Source organism: Carcharhinus amblyrhynchos, chromosome 8 (genome assembly GCF_965287045.1).
Source record: "Carcharhinus amblyrhynchos chromosome 8, sCarAmb.v2.hapA, whole genome shotgun sequence".
Lineage (NCBI taxonomy): Eukaryota > Metazoa > Chordata > Chondrichthyes > Carcharhiniformes > Carcharhinidae > Carcharhinus > Carcharhinus amblyrhynchos.
Window position 1 is genome coordinate 35,845,782 of NC_137331.1, and position 17,693 is coordinate 35,863,474.

At 43.5% G+C, this 17,693-nt stretch overlaps 1 protein-coding gene across 1 annotated transcript in view; it reads right to left on the bottom strand.

Moving 5' to 3' along the window:
• The window catches only part of ofcc1 (orofacial cleft 1 candidate 1), a 213,192-nt gene that overhangs the window by 24,407 nt on the left and 171,092 nt on the right, over positions 1 to 17,693 (bottom strand). The window contains exons 16-18 of the mRNA XM_080193522.1: positions 13,152 to 13,311; positions 10,599 to 10,603; positions 3,500 to 3,556 (exon numbers count right to left, since the gene is read on the bottom strand). Of these exons, the coding sequence (XP_080049648.1) occupies positions 3,500 to 3,556; positions 10,599 to 10,603; positions 13,152 to 13,311 (222 nt within the window). The remainder of the gene's footprint in view (positions 1 to 3,499; positions 3,557 to 10,598; positions 10,604 to 13,151; positions 13,312 to 17,693) is intronic.

Consider the following 17,693-nt stretch of genomic DNA (forward strand, 5'->3'; position numbering starts at 1 on the left):
CAGTCCCAACGCAACTGGTCAGGGGTTTGACTCTCCCAGCTCAGCAGATTATTTAATCTACTGTCCTCTGACAATCAGCCACCATATGTTAAACCGCCAAAAGACTAAGCATCAAGCTTCATAATCGTTTAGTGACTAGATATGCATAATGCTACATATAAATGTACCTCAGACATTTTCTCTTTCATAAGAACATAAGAACTAGGAGTGGGAATAGGCCATCTGGCCCCTCGAGCCTGCTCTGCATTCAATAAGATCCTGGCTGATCTTTTTGTGGACTCAGCTCCACTTACCCGCCCGCTCCTCATAACCTTTAATTCCTTCACTGTTCAAAAACGTATCTACCCTTGCCTTAAAAACATTCAACGAGGCCGCCTCAACTGTTTCACTGGGCAGGGAATTCCACAGATTCACAACCCTTTGTGTGAAGAAGCTCCTCCTCAACTCAGTCCTAAATCTGCTCCCCCTCATTTTGAGGCTATGCCCCCGAGTTCTAGTTTCACCCGCCAGTGGAAGCAACTTCCCTGCTTCTATCTTATCTATCACCTTCTCCCATCAGGAAAAAGATACAAAAGTCTGAATCATGTACCAATCAACTCAAGAACATCATTTTCCCTGCTGCCATCAGACTTTTGAATGGACCTACCTTATATAAAGGTGATTCTTCTCTACACCCTAGCTATGACTGTAACGCCATATTCTGCATCCTCTCCTTCCCTTCTCTATGAACGGTATGCTTTGTCTGATCAGTGCTCAAGAAACAATACTTTTCACTGCATGTTAATACATGTGACAATAATAAACCAAATCAAATCAAAGCAAACCACATGCTGTCATCCTGAATCACACAGCATTGCCGTCTCACAGTGCCAGGGACCCTGGTTCAATTCCGGCCTCGGGTGACTGTGTGGAGTCTGCAATTTTTCCCCGTGTCTGCATGGGTTTCCTCTGGGTGCTCCGGTTTTCTCCTTGAAAGGCGTGCTGGGTGGGCGCATTGACCCAAACAGGTGCTGGAGTGTGGCAACTGGGGGATTTTCACAGTGACTTCACTGCGATGTTAATGTAAGCCTACTTGTGACACTAATAAATAAACTTAAACAAAACAAAATGTTATGAAGTCAGGCCATTTAGATGTATAATCAGAAAGCACAGGGGACCGTGTGTAGGGTAACAAAGTTTGCTGATGACACAAAGATGAGTGGGAAAGCGAAGTGCGTGGAGGATGCGGAAAGTCTGCAGAGAGATTCGGATAGGCTAAGTGAGTGGGCGAGGATCTGGCAGATGGAGTATAACATTGGCAAGTGTGAGCTTATCCACTTTGGAAAGAATAATAGTAAAATGGACTATTATTTAAATGGTGAAAAATTACAACATGCTACGGTGCAGAAGGACGTGGGGGTCCTTGTGCATGAATTGCAAAAAGTCAGTTTGCAGGTGCAGCAGGTGATCAAAAAGGAAAATGGAATGTTGGCCTTTATCGCGAGGGGGTTGGAGTATAAAAGCAGGGAGGTCTTGCTGCAATTGTACAAGGTACTGGTGAGGCCGCAACTGGAGTACTGTGTGCAATTTTGGTCCCCTTATTTGCGAAAGGATATATTGGCCTTGGAGGGAGTACAGAGAAGGTTCACCAGGTTGATACCGGAGATGAGGGGGTTAGCTTCTGAGGAGAGATTAAGTAGATTGGGCCTTCACTCATTGGAGTTTAAAAGGCTGAGGGGGGATCTTATAGAGACATATAAGATAATGAAGGGGCTAGACGGGGTAGAGGCAGAGAGATTATTTCCACTTAGAAAGGAAACAAGAACTAGAGGGCACAGCCTCAAAATAAGGGGAAGTCAATTTAGAACAGAGTTGAGGAGGAACTTCTTCTCTCAGATGGCACTGCCCATTGAAGCAGTGGAGGCTACCTCGTTAAATGTGTTTAAGTCACAGGTAGATGGATTTCTGATCAATAAGGGAATTGAGGGTTATGGGGAGCAGGCGGGTAAGTGGAACTGAACCACTTTCAGATCAGCCATGATCTTATTGAATGGCGGGGCAGGCTCAAAGGGCTAGATGGCCTACTCCTGCTCCTATTTCTTATGTTCTTATGTTCAATTTACCATGGCCAATCAACCTAACCTGCACATCTTGGAACATTAAGCAGCAATTTAGCAAGGCCAATCCACCTAACCTACACATCTTGGGACACTAAGGGGCAATTTAGCATGGCCAATCAATCTAACTTGCACATCTTTAGACTGTGGGAGGAAACCGGAGTACCCAGAGGAAACAAACGCAGGCACAGAGAGAACGTGCAAACTCCCCATAGACACTTAGCCGAGACTGGAATCGAACCTGGGTCTGAGGGTGCTGTGAGGCAGCAGTGCTAGGAACAATCCCACAGGAGATCCACCATTATAAAACCTCTAACGGTGATCCCATAACCGTGCTGCTCATTCATCAGGGGCTCTTGCAAGACGCAATACTGAGAGCCAAAGACATTCTCTGGAGGGTAACAATGAAGAGCTGCCATTCCAATAAGTTATCTGATAATGAATTCAGTGACGACTCTGTTCTGGAAGCTGAACGGAATAAAAATATCTTTGAGACAGATGCATTGGACTCAGGTCTAACGTCTCGACGTGGTGGAAATTCCCCTGACCTGTTCTAAGTATTGGTGATGGATGAGAAGATGAAATTTTAGAAGACAACTGAATTTGATGGAAAGACAAGGGGGAAATTAAAGGATTCTGATACTTCCAGAGAGAAGTCCTCTTTTGTTGTTGATATATCGCCCTTTCAAAATCTTGGAGTACCAAAAATCAAACTGCATTGTATTATTTATATCTATGAACACACATGCATAATTTATACATGTTTTGCACATGCGTTTTTGTACATGAGAGTGCACATAGGTACTGTACAGCCATGTGCATGTGGGCATATGTAGCAAACATGGTTCAATATATGTATGCATATGAGTTTATGCATGTGCTTTTCTCTATTCATCTACTTTACACAAAGGCACAACACTTGTCAGCTTTGCTTCAACCTTTCTCATTGTAGTCAATGAACTAACGGCTGCACATTAAGAAAGTAATGAGTCTACAGTGTAAACATTACAGGTCTCATTAAAACACAAAAAAAAACCTGCAATACATTTATCGCCATTTATGGATGACGTTCACAGCTTTTTTTTAGCACTTCAATCACACCCGGCATTAATTTCCCAGGGAAAAAAATAATTAGGATCTCACTTTTCAGAAGAGTCGAGTGAAAATGTAAACAATGCTTCCCTCTGGGCGAGTGCTTCATCAATTTGACAGGTGCATTTGAATTTCCATGGGTGGGGGACAGAATAGGTTATTTACGTGTCATTGTAACAGAGCGGTCTGGCCCGTCATAATGGACAGCAGACTTCACCCACCTCAGAATCTGCAATTAATCCAACATCCCCCCCCCACCCTACCCCCTCCCCTGATTTTGACCCCTGTCAGCCTCCTCTAATGTACTTTGCGGGGGGGGGGGTGGGGGGGAATAAACATGTACTCCGCAAGCAAGACTGGAATCCCCACTATTCACCCCCACCCACCCCGCAACCCCCAATTCCCCCATGTCCACTTTTGCGCTGCACCCAGGACATTCTCTCTTTCACTTTCTCCCGTCGGGAAAATGATACAAAAGTCTAAGGTCACCGTCTCAAGAACAGCTTCTTCTTTGCCACTGCCAGACTTATGAATGGACCCACTTCACGTTAAGTTGACCTTTCTCTACACCCTAGCAGCACTAATTCTGCACCCTCTAATTTCCATCTCCCCTATATTTTAAAGTTTATTTATTAGTGTCGCAAGTAGGCTTACATTAACGCTGAAATAAAGCTACTGTGAAAACCCCCTCGCTGCCACACTCCAGCACCTGTGCGGGTACATTGAGGGCGAGTTTAGCATGGTCAATGCACCTAACCAGCGCGTCTTTCGGACTGTGGGTGGAAACCGGAGCACCTGGAGGAACTCTACGCAGACATGGGGAGACTCCACACAGACAGCAACCCAGACTGGAATCAAGCCTGCGTCCCTGGCTCTGTGAGGCAGCAGTGCTAACCACTGTGCCACCATGCCACCCAAGTATTCTATGAACAGCAAGAAACAATACTTTTCACTGTATACCAAAATGTGTGACAATAATAAATCAAATTGAATTAAATCAAATCAGTTCTAATAAAGTCATGAAATAGTGAGGCCTATTGCCGCACATTGTCAATAGGCAGGGAGCTCACTCCTTTTGGATAATGTTCCTTTCAGGGATTGCTGCTCAGTTTAAAATATAAGGTTGCGAGCATAAGCCAATGAGCTAGTGAGGGAAACATTTTTTCTCCCCCCAAAGAGGACAGGCACTCTGTTCAAATAAAGCACAGTCAAACAGACCTAATGGTTTGGAGAGCGAAAGCGCAGCGAGGAGATTCTGCTCCCGTATTGTGAGAATGACAATGCCATTCGGGGACAACCAGTAGATATTTAGACAGGCATCACTAGGCACCAATATTGTATATTTCAATTTAACACATTTGGAAGTCTGTTCAGCTGCTGGTCCTCATGGTTCATTATTTCCTGTTAAAAATAAGCATTCACTTGAAGCCTGTTGATCAAAAAATAAGGAACGCAGAAGAGAAAATAGAATTCCAGCGCACTGATCCACCAGGCAATGTTACCCAGAAGGGCATTTTGTGCTGCATTTTATAACACACAATCAGGGCACTGCACAGAATTAAAACTGGTGAGATAAAAATCCAAAAGAAAGGAAAAGAAATGTATTTTGCAGATATAATTTGAGTTGGAAATGAGGCATTACATGCTCTGCAGTGGGATAGAATCATAGAATCCCCACAATGCAGAAGGAGGCCATTTAACCCATCGCATCTGTACCAACAACAATTCCACTCAGGCCCTATCCCCGTATTTATCCTGCCAGTTCCCCTGACACTAAGGGCAATTTAGCATGTCCAATCCACTAACCTGCACATCTTTGGACCATGGGAGGAAACTTATGCAGACACAGGAAGAACATACGAAGTCCACACAGACAGTGACCCAAGGCTGGAATCAAACCTGGGTCCCTGGCGCTGTGAGGCAGCAGTGCTAACCACTGTGCCACCACGCCGTCCCATACTTGGATCATCCTATATCCTGCTTAAAAAAATCATGTCTGCCACTATTTGTGAAGTTTAAGCCTTGGTTCATTTGATTTTTTTTTAAAAAGCACATTGCTTTGCACTTCATTCTGAGTCTGGAGCCCTTGTGATCACATTGCTCAATCTGTCTTTTGTCTCGCTCCACCCAAGTCACTCCGAAAACTGGACATGTCTTTGTGACAGCAAGGCACATAGCTATCTGCCCTGTAAACTGCTCTGCCTTGCGCCCCCTCATCACCTCTGCCCGCCCCCTCTCCCCCAACAACATTGTGATAAAGAGCGAGTGGGAACTGGCTATGTAGGTGAAAAAAGCTTTGTGACTCTCATTACTCCATGTTGACTGGTTTAACCAGACGGCTAAGCTATAATTGTGTGCAAAATATTGGCACTTTTGAGTCTGAAGCTTCAGATAAAAGTACAGCCAGAGGGTGTTTACAGATTTGCTTGAGGAACTCTCGCATTTATAAAGATAACATTAAACACCAAACTACTTGGTTTATTATTTATTTAAACTTCCTGGTCAGTTCCAACAATAAAAATGCTTTGAATTCGTACCTGTGTTAAGAATCATAGAATCCCTACACTGCAGAAGGAGGCCTTTTGGCCCCCACAAGCTTCCACCAACAACAATCCCATCCAGGCCCTATCGCTGCAACCCCACTAATCTTTGGACTGTGAGAGGAAGCCAGAGTACCTGGAGGAAACCCGTGCAGACACTGGGAGAACGTGCAAACTCCACACAGACAGTGACCCAAGGCTGGAATTGAACCTGGGCCCTGGCGCTGTGAGGTAGCAGTGCTAACTACTGTGTCACTGTGCCACCCAGATACAGCCAATCTCACAGTGTTCCATTGCATTATTTTGAATTCAAAATGGGGACAATCTTACCGCTCACTGTCCCCACGCTCCCGCTGCAGTGATGGCGGAGAATGTGGCAAATTTCATTCACTGCAGCAGGATGGGAAAATCTGGCTAGAGTGAACAGTTGGAAAATTTGGGTCATGGTTTCCACTGAAGGGGAGAATTTGGCTCTTCTTAAAACAAACAATCCACCTGAAATAGTGGGCTGCGTGGTACGGTGGCACAGTGGTTAGCATTGCTGTCTCATAGCGCCACGTGTTCGATTCCCAGCTTGCATCGCTGGCTGTGTGGAGTTTGCACAATCTCCCCATGTTTGCGTGGGTTTCCTCCAGGTACTTCAGTTTCCCCCTACAGTCTGTAGGACATGCCGGTTAGGTGCATTGGCCATGCTAAATTCTCCCTCAGTGTGCCCAAACAAGCGCCGGAGTGTGGCAACTGGGACATTTTCATAGTAACGTCTTTGCAGTGCTAATGTAAGCCTACTTATGACACCAATAAATAAACTTTAAAAATGCCAGGATAACATAGTTATTTTCTTGTTTCCATGGCATCTAAAAAACAATCTGGCAAGAAAACAATGCGAATCGACAAGATTCTGTGAGAGGCTGATGATGCGGAATGGGAGGGGTATGAGCACACTGCCAATTCAGGACAATGTAGAAGGATTGCTCGCATTGGAAAGGCAAGAGCCATGAGATTATAAAAGCAGGGAAGTCATGTTGGAGTTTTGTCGAACTTTGATGAGGCCACAGTCAGAGTACTGTGTGTAGTTCTGGTCACTGCATTATCAGATAGATGTGATTGCACTGGGGTAGGTGCAGAGGAGCTTCACCCAGGATGCGGCCTAGGAAGGGACATTTAAGTTATGAAGAGTGATTGGGTAGGGGTTGTTTTTGTCGGAGCAGAGAAGACTGAGGGGCGACCTGATCGTGGTATACAAGATTATGAGAGACATGGACAGAGCAGCCGTTCTCCTTAGTTGAAGGATCAGTCACAAGGGGGCATAGGTTCAAGGTAAGGGGCAGATTTAGAGGGGATTTGAGAAAAAACTTTTTTACCCAGAGGGTGGCGATGGTCTGGAATGTGTTGCCTGGGACGATGGTAGAAGCCAGTTGCCTCACATGGAATCATAGAATGCCTACAGTGCTGAAGGCCATTCAGCCCATCGAACCTGCACCAACATCCTTTAAAAAGTATCTGAATGAGCCCTTGGCACATCTTAACATTAGAGCTATGGGTCAAGTGCTGGCAGGTAGGATTAGATGAGAGTTGAGGTGTTTCTAGTGTGTCGGTGCAGGCTTGATGGGCCAAAGGGTCTCTTCTGCACTGTGTGATTCTATGGTTGCTCTTGAGACGGAAGCCAATGTATGCCATCTAACCAATGGCAGATTAGCCCAAAAAAAAAGGTGGCTGCAAACCACCTTGGAGTTTTGAATGTTTGCCCGTGGTCGCAAATTATCTTGGATGTGGAGAGAAAACAAAGCAGTTTGTCTGAACAAAGTTTGATGCGGCACTTCCAGGCTTCTGCTGTGGAAAACACTTGAGGGCAATCAAGTGCTATTAACACATGTCAGCAAAGCTTCATATGAATTACTACAAAAAAATTGCAGATAACCGCACAGCTTTTCCATCACTGTCCGAATATTCTGAAGTACGGTCCACGCAAGTCTCATACAATTTAACAAATTGCGTTTCCACACCATTCCCCAACCACCACCCCCCCCGCAATTCCTTACTCCCCCCCCACCCCCCGCCCCATTTTTACAGGGCCAATAATCACAAAAGATGATGTGAGACAATTAATTAGATCCATCTGCATGGCTGCTTTTAAATAATTAATGCGTTCATTATGAAGTTGGATTGATTGGTACACTTTACCTGAGACAAAACATATCACACTACACCTGTATTGCACTGAGGCTTCTACCTCTGGCTGTGAACTAAAAAAAAGATACAGTTTCCCCGTCCTGGCATTAATCAAGGAACGTAACATGAATCACATTTGCTGCTTTATTTTAATTGCAAGGACATATTATGAATACAGTGTCTGAAATGTATTTTTAATGAAAAATACCACATCTTGACCTAATCATATCAACCTTATTCTACCTAATTAAGGATGCAAAAATCATTACAGTTGCAAAATATTAGTTCCAGCTCCATCAAGCTGCAAGCCTCTCCTTCATGAATATAAATTTTTTTTATTCCATGATAAATAGTTAATGAGGTAAAAATGACAAAATTTGCATGTAGGCAAATTAGTTTAATGGGAAGATGACTTGTTTGACTGGGGAAAGTGACCTTATCCCCGGCACAATAAAAAAAATTGGCTCAAGCAATTACGTGTGAGAAGGCACAACGCTTTGTGACCAAAGGAACAATGCCATCTCTCAACCTCGCAAGAGAAAAAAGACTGGAGCGAAATAAAATTGCATTTCCATCATCGTGCCAGAAGTATTTAAATTCTAATATATTTTAGCAGCCTGCTAGCTGCAAATTGAAGCCCAAGTAAAGCAGCACGGTGGCACAGTGGTTAGCACTGCTGCCTCACAGCGTCAGGGTTCAGCTTTGATTCCCGGTCTTGGGTCACTATCTGCGTAGAATCTGCAGATTCTCCCCACATCTACGTGGGTTTCCCCCAAGTGCTCTGGTTTCCTCCAAGAGTCCGAAGATGTGTGGGTTAAGGTTATTGGCCATATTAAATTGTCCCTTAGTGTTCGGGGGATTAGGAAGGTAAAAATACGGGGTTACAGGGTGGGATTGTTATGGGTGCAGACTCAATGGACTGAATGGCCTCCTTCTGCACTGTAGGGATTCTATGGCAATGGGCCATGCACCTCTTCAGCATATGGCAAGCAAAGCAGCTTTTAGGAGAGGGCTTACTGCCACAGGATTGCATTTATTGTCTGACCGTGAGATGGTAGCATCCTCAAAATATACTAAACAAAAATTTCCAAACAATATTAGGCGCTGAAAAAAAAGATACCTGCCTTTATAATCTCTACCCCTCCATTTGAGCCGAGTGGATGAGATCAAATGTCCGAGGACATCTTTTTGCTTCTTGCACTTCTCCTGTCAGAAACCTGTGTACACCATGTATTCAGCTTTGGGAGAGGATATACCATCAGCCCAGGGAATCTTGGCAAAGTTAAAGACTATGGCTTGGCTTTAATGTGTTTCATTCTGTTTCTTAAAATAAAATGCTATAATACATTAAAGCTGCTCCAATCCTGACACTAGTTTAATTCGAATGTAGGCTTACAGGTCTACATACAATCAAAATGGAGTCACTCTTAAACGTGTAACTATAAATTCATTATTAAATGTGTCCGGATGGACAGATTACTCGCCTAACTGTTGGACAACTTTCTTCTTTTCCTCACAGATTTTACAGAGGCCATCAGTAATTTGCAAGGTCTCTTTTTTTAAGTAGTTGTCTTCGTCCACCCTTCTTGTTCAGTCCATTTCTATCAAAAGGCTTCTCATGGCGGCACAGTGGTTAGCACCGCTGCCTCACAGACCAGGGAGTCGGTTTTGATTCCCGTTTCTGGTCACTGTCTGTGCGGAGTCTGCACATTCTCTCCGTGTCTGCGTGGGTTTCCTCTCACAGTGCCAAAGACGTGCTGGTTGGGAGCATTGGCCATGCTAAATTCTCCCTCAGTGTACCCGAACAGGCACCGGAGTGCGGCAGCTAGGGGATTTTCACAGTAACTTCATTGCAGTGTTAATGTAAGCTTATTTGCGACACCAATAAATAAACTTAAAACACAGCCAAACAACCTCTGTTATGCAAGAGAAAGGGGCCAAAATGGGCAACACACTGTTCTATGTTAGCATTGATGTCTTACTACTATCAATTGAAAGTGCACTTACAGCCTATTAACTTCCTCTTGTTCTATAATAATCCATGCCTCATGGCATATTGAGGTGTGCCATCCAGCAACTCAGGTGAGGGACACGCAAAAATATACTCCTAGGCAGGCCCATTAGCATTCGGGCACACTGAGTGCGCTCCTCAGTTGCTTAATATATGGGCAGACACAGCACAGCAACCAGCTTTAAAGTCTCTGGTTGCGTGTATCTCCCATGCATCAAAGTGCATTTTGAATCTTGCTACATGCTCTGATATTTTCCACATGGACATCTGCAATTTATTAGCCAGTTTATTGTCAGGGTGACAGGAAATCTTAATATTCTGGGAGTTAAAAAGCACTGCAGCTATAGAAATAACACAAGGAATCAACTAGCTGCTAACAAGCTACTTGAATCATTTAATGCATAACTTATTTCTGTGCAAAATGCAGCCACTAATAGCTTCCAAATCACTTCAGAAGCACCCTTTTGAAAAAAAATATGCATTTTGTTCTTTTATTTCACTTTGAATTCTAATCTTGCTTTTAACATCCTCCAGTGCATTTTCCTCCATTTAATGCCATCCACCTTCAAGGGGAGATATTTTCTCTGCTAAATCAGCACATGTCATATCAAATGATGAGATCAGATTGGTAAAGGCTCCCCTCTTGAAACCTGCCAGTTGCAGAGGCACCTTGTAATATTCACAGCTCACTCTGACTGAAAATAACGCACATGGAAAGTCACTGGCATATGGAAAGAATAGTACTATTATGCAGCGAGGCAGCAGCAAAAAAAAAAGCAGCAGCAGCACGTTGCCTTGAAGAAGATATCACATTGCGGTCTGACAGACCAGAGTGGTGATGGGGGAACACTATTTGTTAAGGAAGAAAAGGGATGATTGGGAAAGCAAATTACTTAGCTCATTCCGCCAACAAATAAAGAACAGAGTTATTAATGGAGGTCCGAGATTATTATTAGGTGATTATTACTATCCACTAATTCAGACACACTGTATTAATTCATCAGCATATAAAGTTAACAGGGATTATGATGCAGGCTTTAAGACATATGGTCACCGAATGTGTGGATATTAAATTGGGTAACTTTTTCGACTGTGACAATTTTGATACTTCACATAATTAAAATTTAACGGTGTTTAAACGCAATCTTAGCATGCGAGCTTGTACTTATCAAATGGTTCTTGCACATGTCACTAATTTCAAATAGTTAAATTACAGCCACAAGATCTCCTCAGCCACATAGAATGAAACATGCATTCTGCATACACATTTCCAATACAAGTTCTTGGCAAAATTTTGCAAAGTTCAAACCACACCCAATAAATGAAGGATAAACACAGACAAACATAGTGGCTATCACGTTTCCAGAATTCAATGTTGCTTTCATCCCTCTTGCAAAGTTCAAGTTCTGAGCAAACTTTAATTTGTTATCGTAATTTATATATCTGGTTGTAAGTCAGTTATTTCTCTGCGGGGCATTGTTCTGGTTTGATCAGAGGCTTTAATGGGGTACTGTGTATTATATTGCAACGCCAGACTAGAAACTTGGGTGACATCACACTGAACTTTGGAAAGGATGCACCGTCTGTGTCACAAAGAAAAAAAATGCAATAACATTGTGACATTGAATCAGCAATTGACAAAAACAAGCTTCCTGGGTGGGATTTTACAGCTTCGCTCATCCCGAAGCTATATAATCCCACCAGACATCAACGGGCCTTCCCATTGTCCGCCCCTCTCCTGCTCCGATTCCTGTGGCGGTAAAATTAGCGCAACAACAGAAAAAAAGCATTTGAATGGTGAACTCTGATGAGGAGCGATCAGTGAACAGGGCATTGTGAAATGACTGGTCTCCTTTTGAATTTAGGATTCACAATTCTCTTACTCTTAAAAGCAGAAGGTAATCTAGATTCCTTTGCAAAATTATGGGATAAAACCGTGCTCTCTGTTACCAGTAACACACAATTTGAAATTACTTCCACTCTACCAAGGAAGCCATGACATTTATGTGGCTCTCCATGACCTCAGGTCATCCAAAAGTGCTTTACAACCAATGAAGTACTTTTGAACTGCAGCCACTGTTGCAACGTAGGAAACATTAAAAGAATTATAAATCTTGATTAAAACTTCAATCGGAGGAATTTATTTCGAACGTGTTTGTCACTGAAGTGGCACTGCATGATTACCTAATTAAAATGTAATTAACTTCTTGAATATTTTTCCAGCAGTGCTATCTTTGTCCGCTCCCATTATCTATGTTTTTGAGTATCAGAGAGGCAGGGTTTGGGGTGGCGGGTGGGGGTGGTTGGTTGCAGGGGGGGGTGGGGGAGGGGGGGGGGGCGGTGTTAGACTTCCCAGAATTGCTGTGGATAATGCAAGGTGGTGGAATTTGGGCTGCTAACATTTCACTGTACTTCCTTCCTGAGACAAAGATCACGTGATGCTGGATCCACTGACTTCAGGCCTTATTGTGGAGATGGCGGTGTTGGATTGGGGTGGACACAGTAAGAAGTCTCACAACACCAGGTTTAAGTCCAACATGTTTATTTGGAGTCATGAGCTTTCGGAGCGCTACTCCAATTACATGATGAAGGGGCAACTCTCTGAAAACTCGTGATTCCAAATAAACCTGTTGGACTTCAACCTGGTGTTGCGAGAATTCTTATTGTTCAGGCTTAGTGGCAGGGAGGGTTAGCCAAGAACATTCCATCAAAGTCAACGACAGTTGAGCAAACAAGTGCTCACTTCCAGCAATCCTGCCCACATTCTTCTCCAACATCCACTTCAGTGGGGCCACTGACTTCATAATTTGCAGTGGGCCTGGCTGCTGTCATATCAGTGAGTGGGGTGCGTTTTCAATGTGTGGTGGCAGGCGCTGCCCCCGACAAGGGCCCCACTTTGAAAGCTGACTTGAAAGCTGGCTGGCAGATCTTAGCTAGGACCGTCAATAAGATGGGTGGAAGGACGAATAGCCATTGGCTTCAAAGTTGACCTCTTGTAGCTGGATGTTCTGTGTAGTTACACCAGCGGAGTTGTTTTGTGGTCATATCAATGGGTGTTAATCTCTGGAGGTGCATTTGTGAAGTAGCAGATCCTGCTTAACATCTGGATTAGCACACTTGAGAGGTCCTGAGTTATTAATGAATGGGGGGAGGGTGTTGGAAGGCTTTCTCCTTTGATGGAGGGTCCACTCTATCATTGCATTTCAATTAACTAGACTGATTCTCACTGGTATGCCCACTCACCTTCCTCCTCTCGCCATTGATCCCTCGCCATTGCTCCGTCTTTTTTACCAGATAGTTCAGCTCTTGATTTGACATCTCCAAGTCCAAGGGTACAAGGAATCTCTCCTCGGAGCTGTGCAAGCGGTAGAAGACATCTAGCAGCTTCCCGCTGTTGTGCAGCCTTCAAAGCAGTGAAAAGACACGCAAAGGTTAATCACCTAACAGCTTTGTGTTTAGTATCACACTAACAAGGAGTATACAGTTTCAATGTCCACCCCTGCCTTTCTCAGGTGCAATGGCCTGAACGTTGGTCATTATTTAAAATTCAAAGGCAACATTTCTAATCGGCCAAAGTTATGGGCTCCCCACAGCCTTCCTGGGAAGGGTATCATCTTGAATTTTTAAGGTGAGACCAGGAAATCAATGCAGTTTTTTAAAAAATATGTACCATACCTCTTTAATATGTAATTAAAATTAGAATCGCAGCACAGCCCATCTATGCATAGCCCCTGAGGCACCTTTATAGAAATAGGTCAAACAGTATGTCACGGGTTCCGCGAGCAGCCAATAAGAATCAGCTGCTTCTGAAGCCAAGACGCTTCACTGGCCTACATTCGCAACAATCCGTTGCACTGTGAGTGGCAGAAACCCATTATTTTTGGCTTACATTTTAATATTGGTCACTTAGTTAAAGCAGATATTCTGTATCCACAGTGCAATATTGATATTAATGGCTGGACAGTTAGGTTGAGCTGTAACACTGGAATCTGATATTAAAAGAATGGGAACGATGTACATTCAAACATCAAAGCCCAGAGTTATTCTGCACCTATTCCAAATGCTCTCGGATTGCTTCTGTTTTCTTATTAAATCTTATACGTTGGATATTAACCCACTGCACTTGTCAGCCTGTCTGTCCCACCGTCTGGCAAGGACAAACAGGGTTAAGGACTTTTACTCTGGGGCCTCATTGTTACTTAAGGGTTGTTACAGGAAACCATTTTTGAAGCAAGTCAGCAAACACAATGGTCGAAAATGACCAATGCCTGCCTGCATTTGTCCATTGTGCCGCTTTTGTATTTCTGACCACTGTAAGTGATAAATCAAAGGACACAGAAATGCTTATTTAAATGCTGTGTATACGTACATACACACTCCATTTGCACATCAAGTATTCCTCACAGCCAGGCGTCTGCCTGTAACCCTTTAAGTGCTTTATCTTATTCTGTGTTGGGTCAGCATCCAACAAGAAATGCTATTTGAAGAGAGAATCATTAAATCCTGCATTAAAAACGGAATTTCTAAATCGCAATATTTAAGTTAATAACAAGTGAAATTAAAGCTTAAAGTTTATTTATTCGTGTCACAAGTAGGCTAACATTAACACTGCAGTGAGGTTACCTGGAAAATCCCCTAGTCGCCACACTCCAGCGCCTGCTCAGGTACACTGAGGGAGAATTTAACATGGCCAATGCATGTAGTATATACATATATATAATAATATAATATAATACAATATATATATATAGAAATCATATTGTCTCAGGTCACCATTGTCATAGAATCTCTACAATGCAGAGGGAGGCCATTTGACCCATCAATCCCATCCAGGTCCTATCCCTGTGACCCCATATATTTACCCTCATAATCCCCCTAACAATAAGGGGCAATGCCCCAGCCAATGAAGGCAAGCATGCCACATGCTTTCTTGACTACCTTCTCCACCTGTGTGGCCACTTTCAGTGACCTATGTACCTGTACACCCAGATCCCTCTGCTTATCGAAGCGTTCTGCCATTTACTGTATATTTCCCACCTGTATTTGACCTTCCAAAATGCATTACCTCACATTTGTCCAGTCAAATTAGATAAGTGTATTAAAAATAACAAAAAAAAACTAATTTGGCAGGCATGGTGGCACAGTAGTTCACACTGCTGCCTCACAGTGCCAGGGACCCAGGTTCGATTCTGGCCTTCGATGATTGTCTGTGTGGAGTTTGCACATTCTCCCCGTTTCTGCGTGGGTTTCCTCCGGGTGCTCTGGTTTCCTCCCACTCTCGAAAGATGTGCAGGTTCGGCACAGTAGAGAGTAGACAGGTGGTAGAAAGGTCCACTTTCAGGTGATATGTGACAGTCAAGAGTTATTGCAGTCTACTGCAGTTTTTTAAATTCATTTGTGGTACATGGACATCATTGGCTGGCCAGCATTTATTGCCTATCCTTCGTTGCCCAAGGGCAGTGAGAATCAACCACATTTTTGTGGCTCTGGAGTTAGGAGGCCAGATCGGGTGAGGATGGCAGGTTTCCTTTCCGAAAGGACATTAGTGAACCAGATGGGTTTTGCTGACAATCAACAATAGTTTCACAGTCATCAGTAGATTCTCAATCTTCAGATAATTTTTATTGAATCCAAATTCCATCATCTGCCGTGGCAGGATTCAAACCCAGGTCCCCAGAACATTAGCTCAGTTTCTGGATTAATAATCCAGTGTTAATACCACAAAGCCTTCTCTTCCCCCATAGTTCGTTTGGAGACCTCCATTCAGACTGCAGCTGGGAAGGCCATCTACAAGTCTCAGCTACTTGAGTGATCACATCTCTCAGACTATCGCACTTTATCAGAAAGGAGTCACTATCAGAATAGACAGTCACTCCCAGAAGTTAAGAAAGTCCACCAATGCCTCTACCCCATCAGGAGGCTAAGAAAATTTGGCATGTCTGCTACAACTCTCACCAACTTTTACAGATGCACCATAGAAAGCATTTTTTCGGGATGTATCGCAACTTGGTATGGCTCCTACTCTGTGCAAGACTGCAAGAAACTACAAAAGGTCATGAAGGAATCCCAGTCCCTCACGCAAACTAGCCTCCCATCCGTTGACTCTGCCTTGGAAAAGCAGCTAGCATAATCAAGATTCTCACTCACCCTAAACATTCTCTCTTCCACCATCTTGGGTTGGGTAAAAGATACAAAAGTCTGAGGTCACATATCAACTGGGTCAAGAACAGCTTCTTCCCTGCTGCCATCAGATTTTTGAATGGAGCTACCTTGCATTAAGTTGATCTTTCTCTACATCCTAGCTATGACCGTAACACTACATTCTGCATTCTCTCATTTCCTTCTCTATGAACAGTATACTTTGTCGGTATAGCACACAAGAAACAATACTTTTCACTGTATACTAATATATAGAATAAAACAGAATCTCTACAGTGCAGAAGGAGGCCATTCGGCCCATCGAGTCTGCACTGACCAAAATCCCACCCAGCACCTATCTCTGTAGCCCCCATGTATTTACCCTGCTTGTCCCCCTGACACTAAGTGGCAATTTAGAATGGCCAATTAACCTAACCCTGCACATCTTTTGGACTGTGGGAGAAACCAGAGCACCCGGAGGAAACCCACACAGACATGGGGAGAACTTGCAAACTCCACACAGACAATGACCCAAGCCGGGAATCGAACCCAGGTCCCTGGCTCTGTGAGACAGCTGTGCTAACTGCTGTGCCACTGTGCCGCCCCTTTCTATGTAACAATAATAAATCAAATCAAACCAAATCAAACTGAAGAATAAGCAGTCACTCCCAGAATAGGCAATCACTCCCAGGATAGACAGTCACTGCCACAATGATGACCAGCATATGGGAAAGATGCATTAAACCACTCTGTTTCTACAATGTAAAACCTAGTCACTCATCAGCTGTTAGCTATTGTGGATCTCAATCCGCTGCTGATAAATTGAAGGTTACACCAATGTGTGTGCTCAGACGTTCTGGAACTAGTTTGAAAGACTATCAGAAATCATTTATGGATCTGGCAGTCAGGACTAGTGAACCGTTTATGCTGATGAGAGACCTTCCCTGATGTACCAGCAAGGAACCCATATCCTTTCTCTGCACAGCTTTTAACAGCTATCGTCTAATCAGAAATGGGGTTTGGTAATGACGATTGTAATTAATTAAATAAAGAAAATCATTTTAAATCAAACATCCAAAATGGCTGATCCAAATCCTTTCCGCACACAGGTTTGGGCATTTTAACAGAGTGGAATATTTGAATGTCAGAAACAAGTCCCCAGAATGTTCATCACTCAAATCCCAACAATAGACAGATTACCTCACTGGTGAGAACTTTCACAGTAACAGGGGCTTTTCACAGTAACTTCATAGCATGGTTAATGTAAGCCTGCTTGTGACTAAAGAATAAACATTCTACTTTCTTTTCTTGCTGTCTTGCAATTTGTTTGATGCATTTGGTAGATCCAATTCAAGTGGGAGTATAAAATAAATGGCAGAACCACCAGGAGCATAGACACACAGAGAGATCTGGGAGTACAGATCCACAGACCCTTAAAAGTGGCAGCACAGGTGGAAACGGTGGTGAAGAAAGCGTATGATATGCTTGCCTTCATTGGATAGGGCATTGAGTACAATAGTTGGCAAATTATGTTAGTTACCTAAAACGATGGTTAGTCCACATTTGGAATATTGTGTCCAATTCTGGTCACTGCACTACCAGAAGGATGTGGAGGCTTTGAAGGCAGTACAGAATAGATTTACCAGG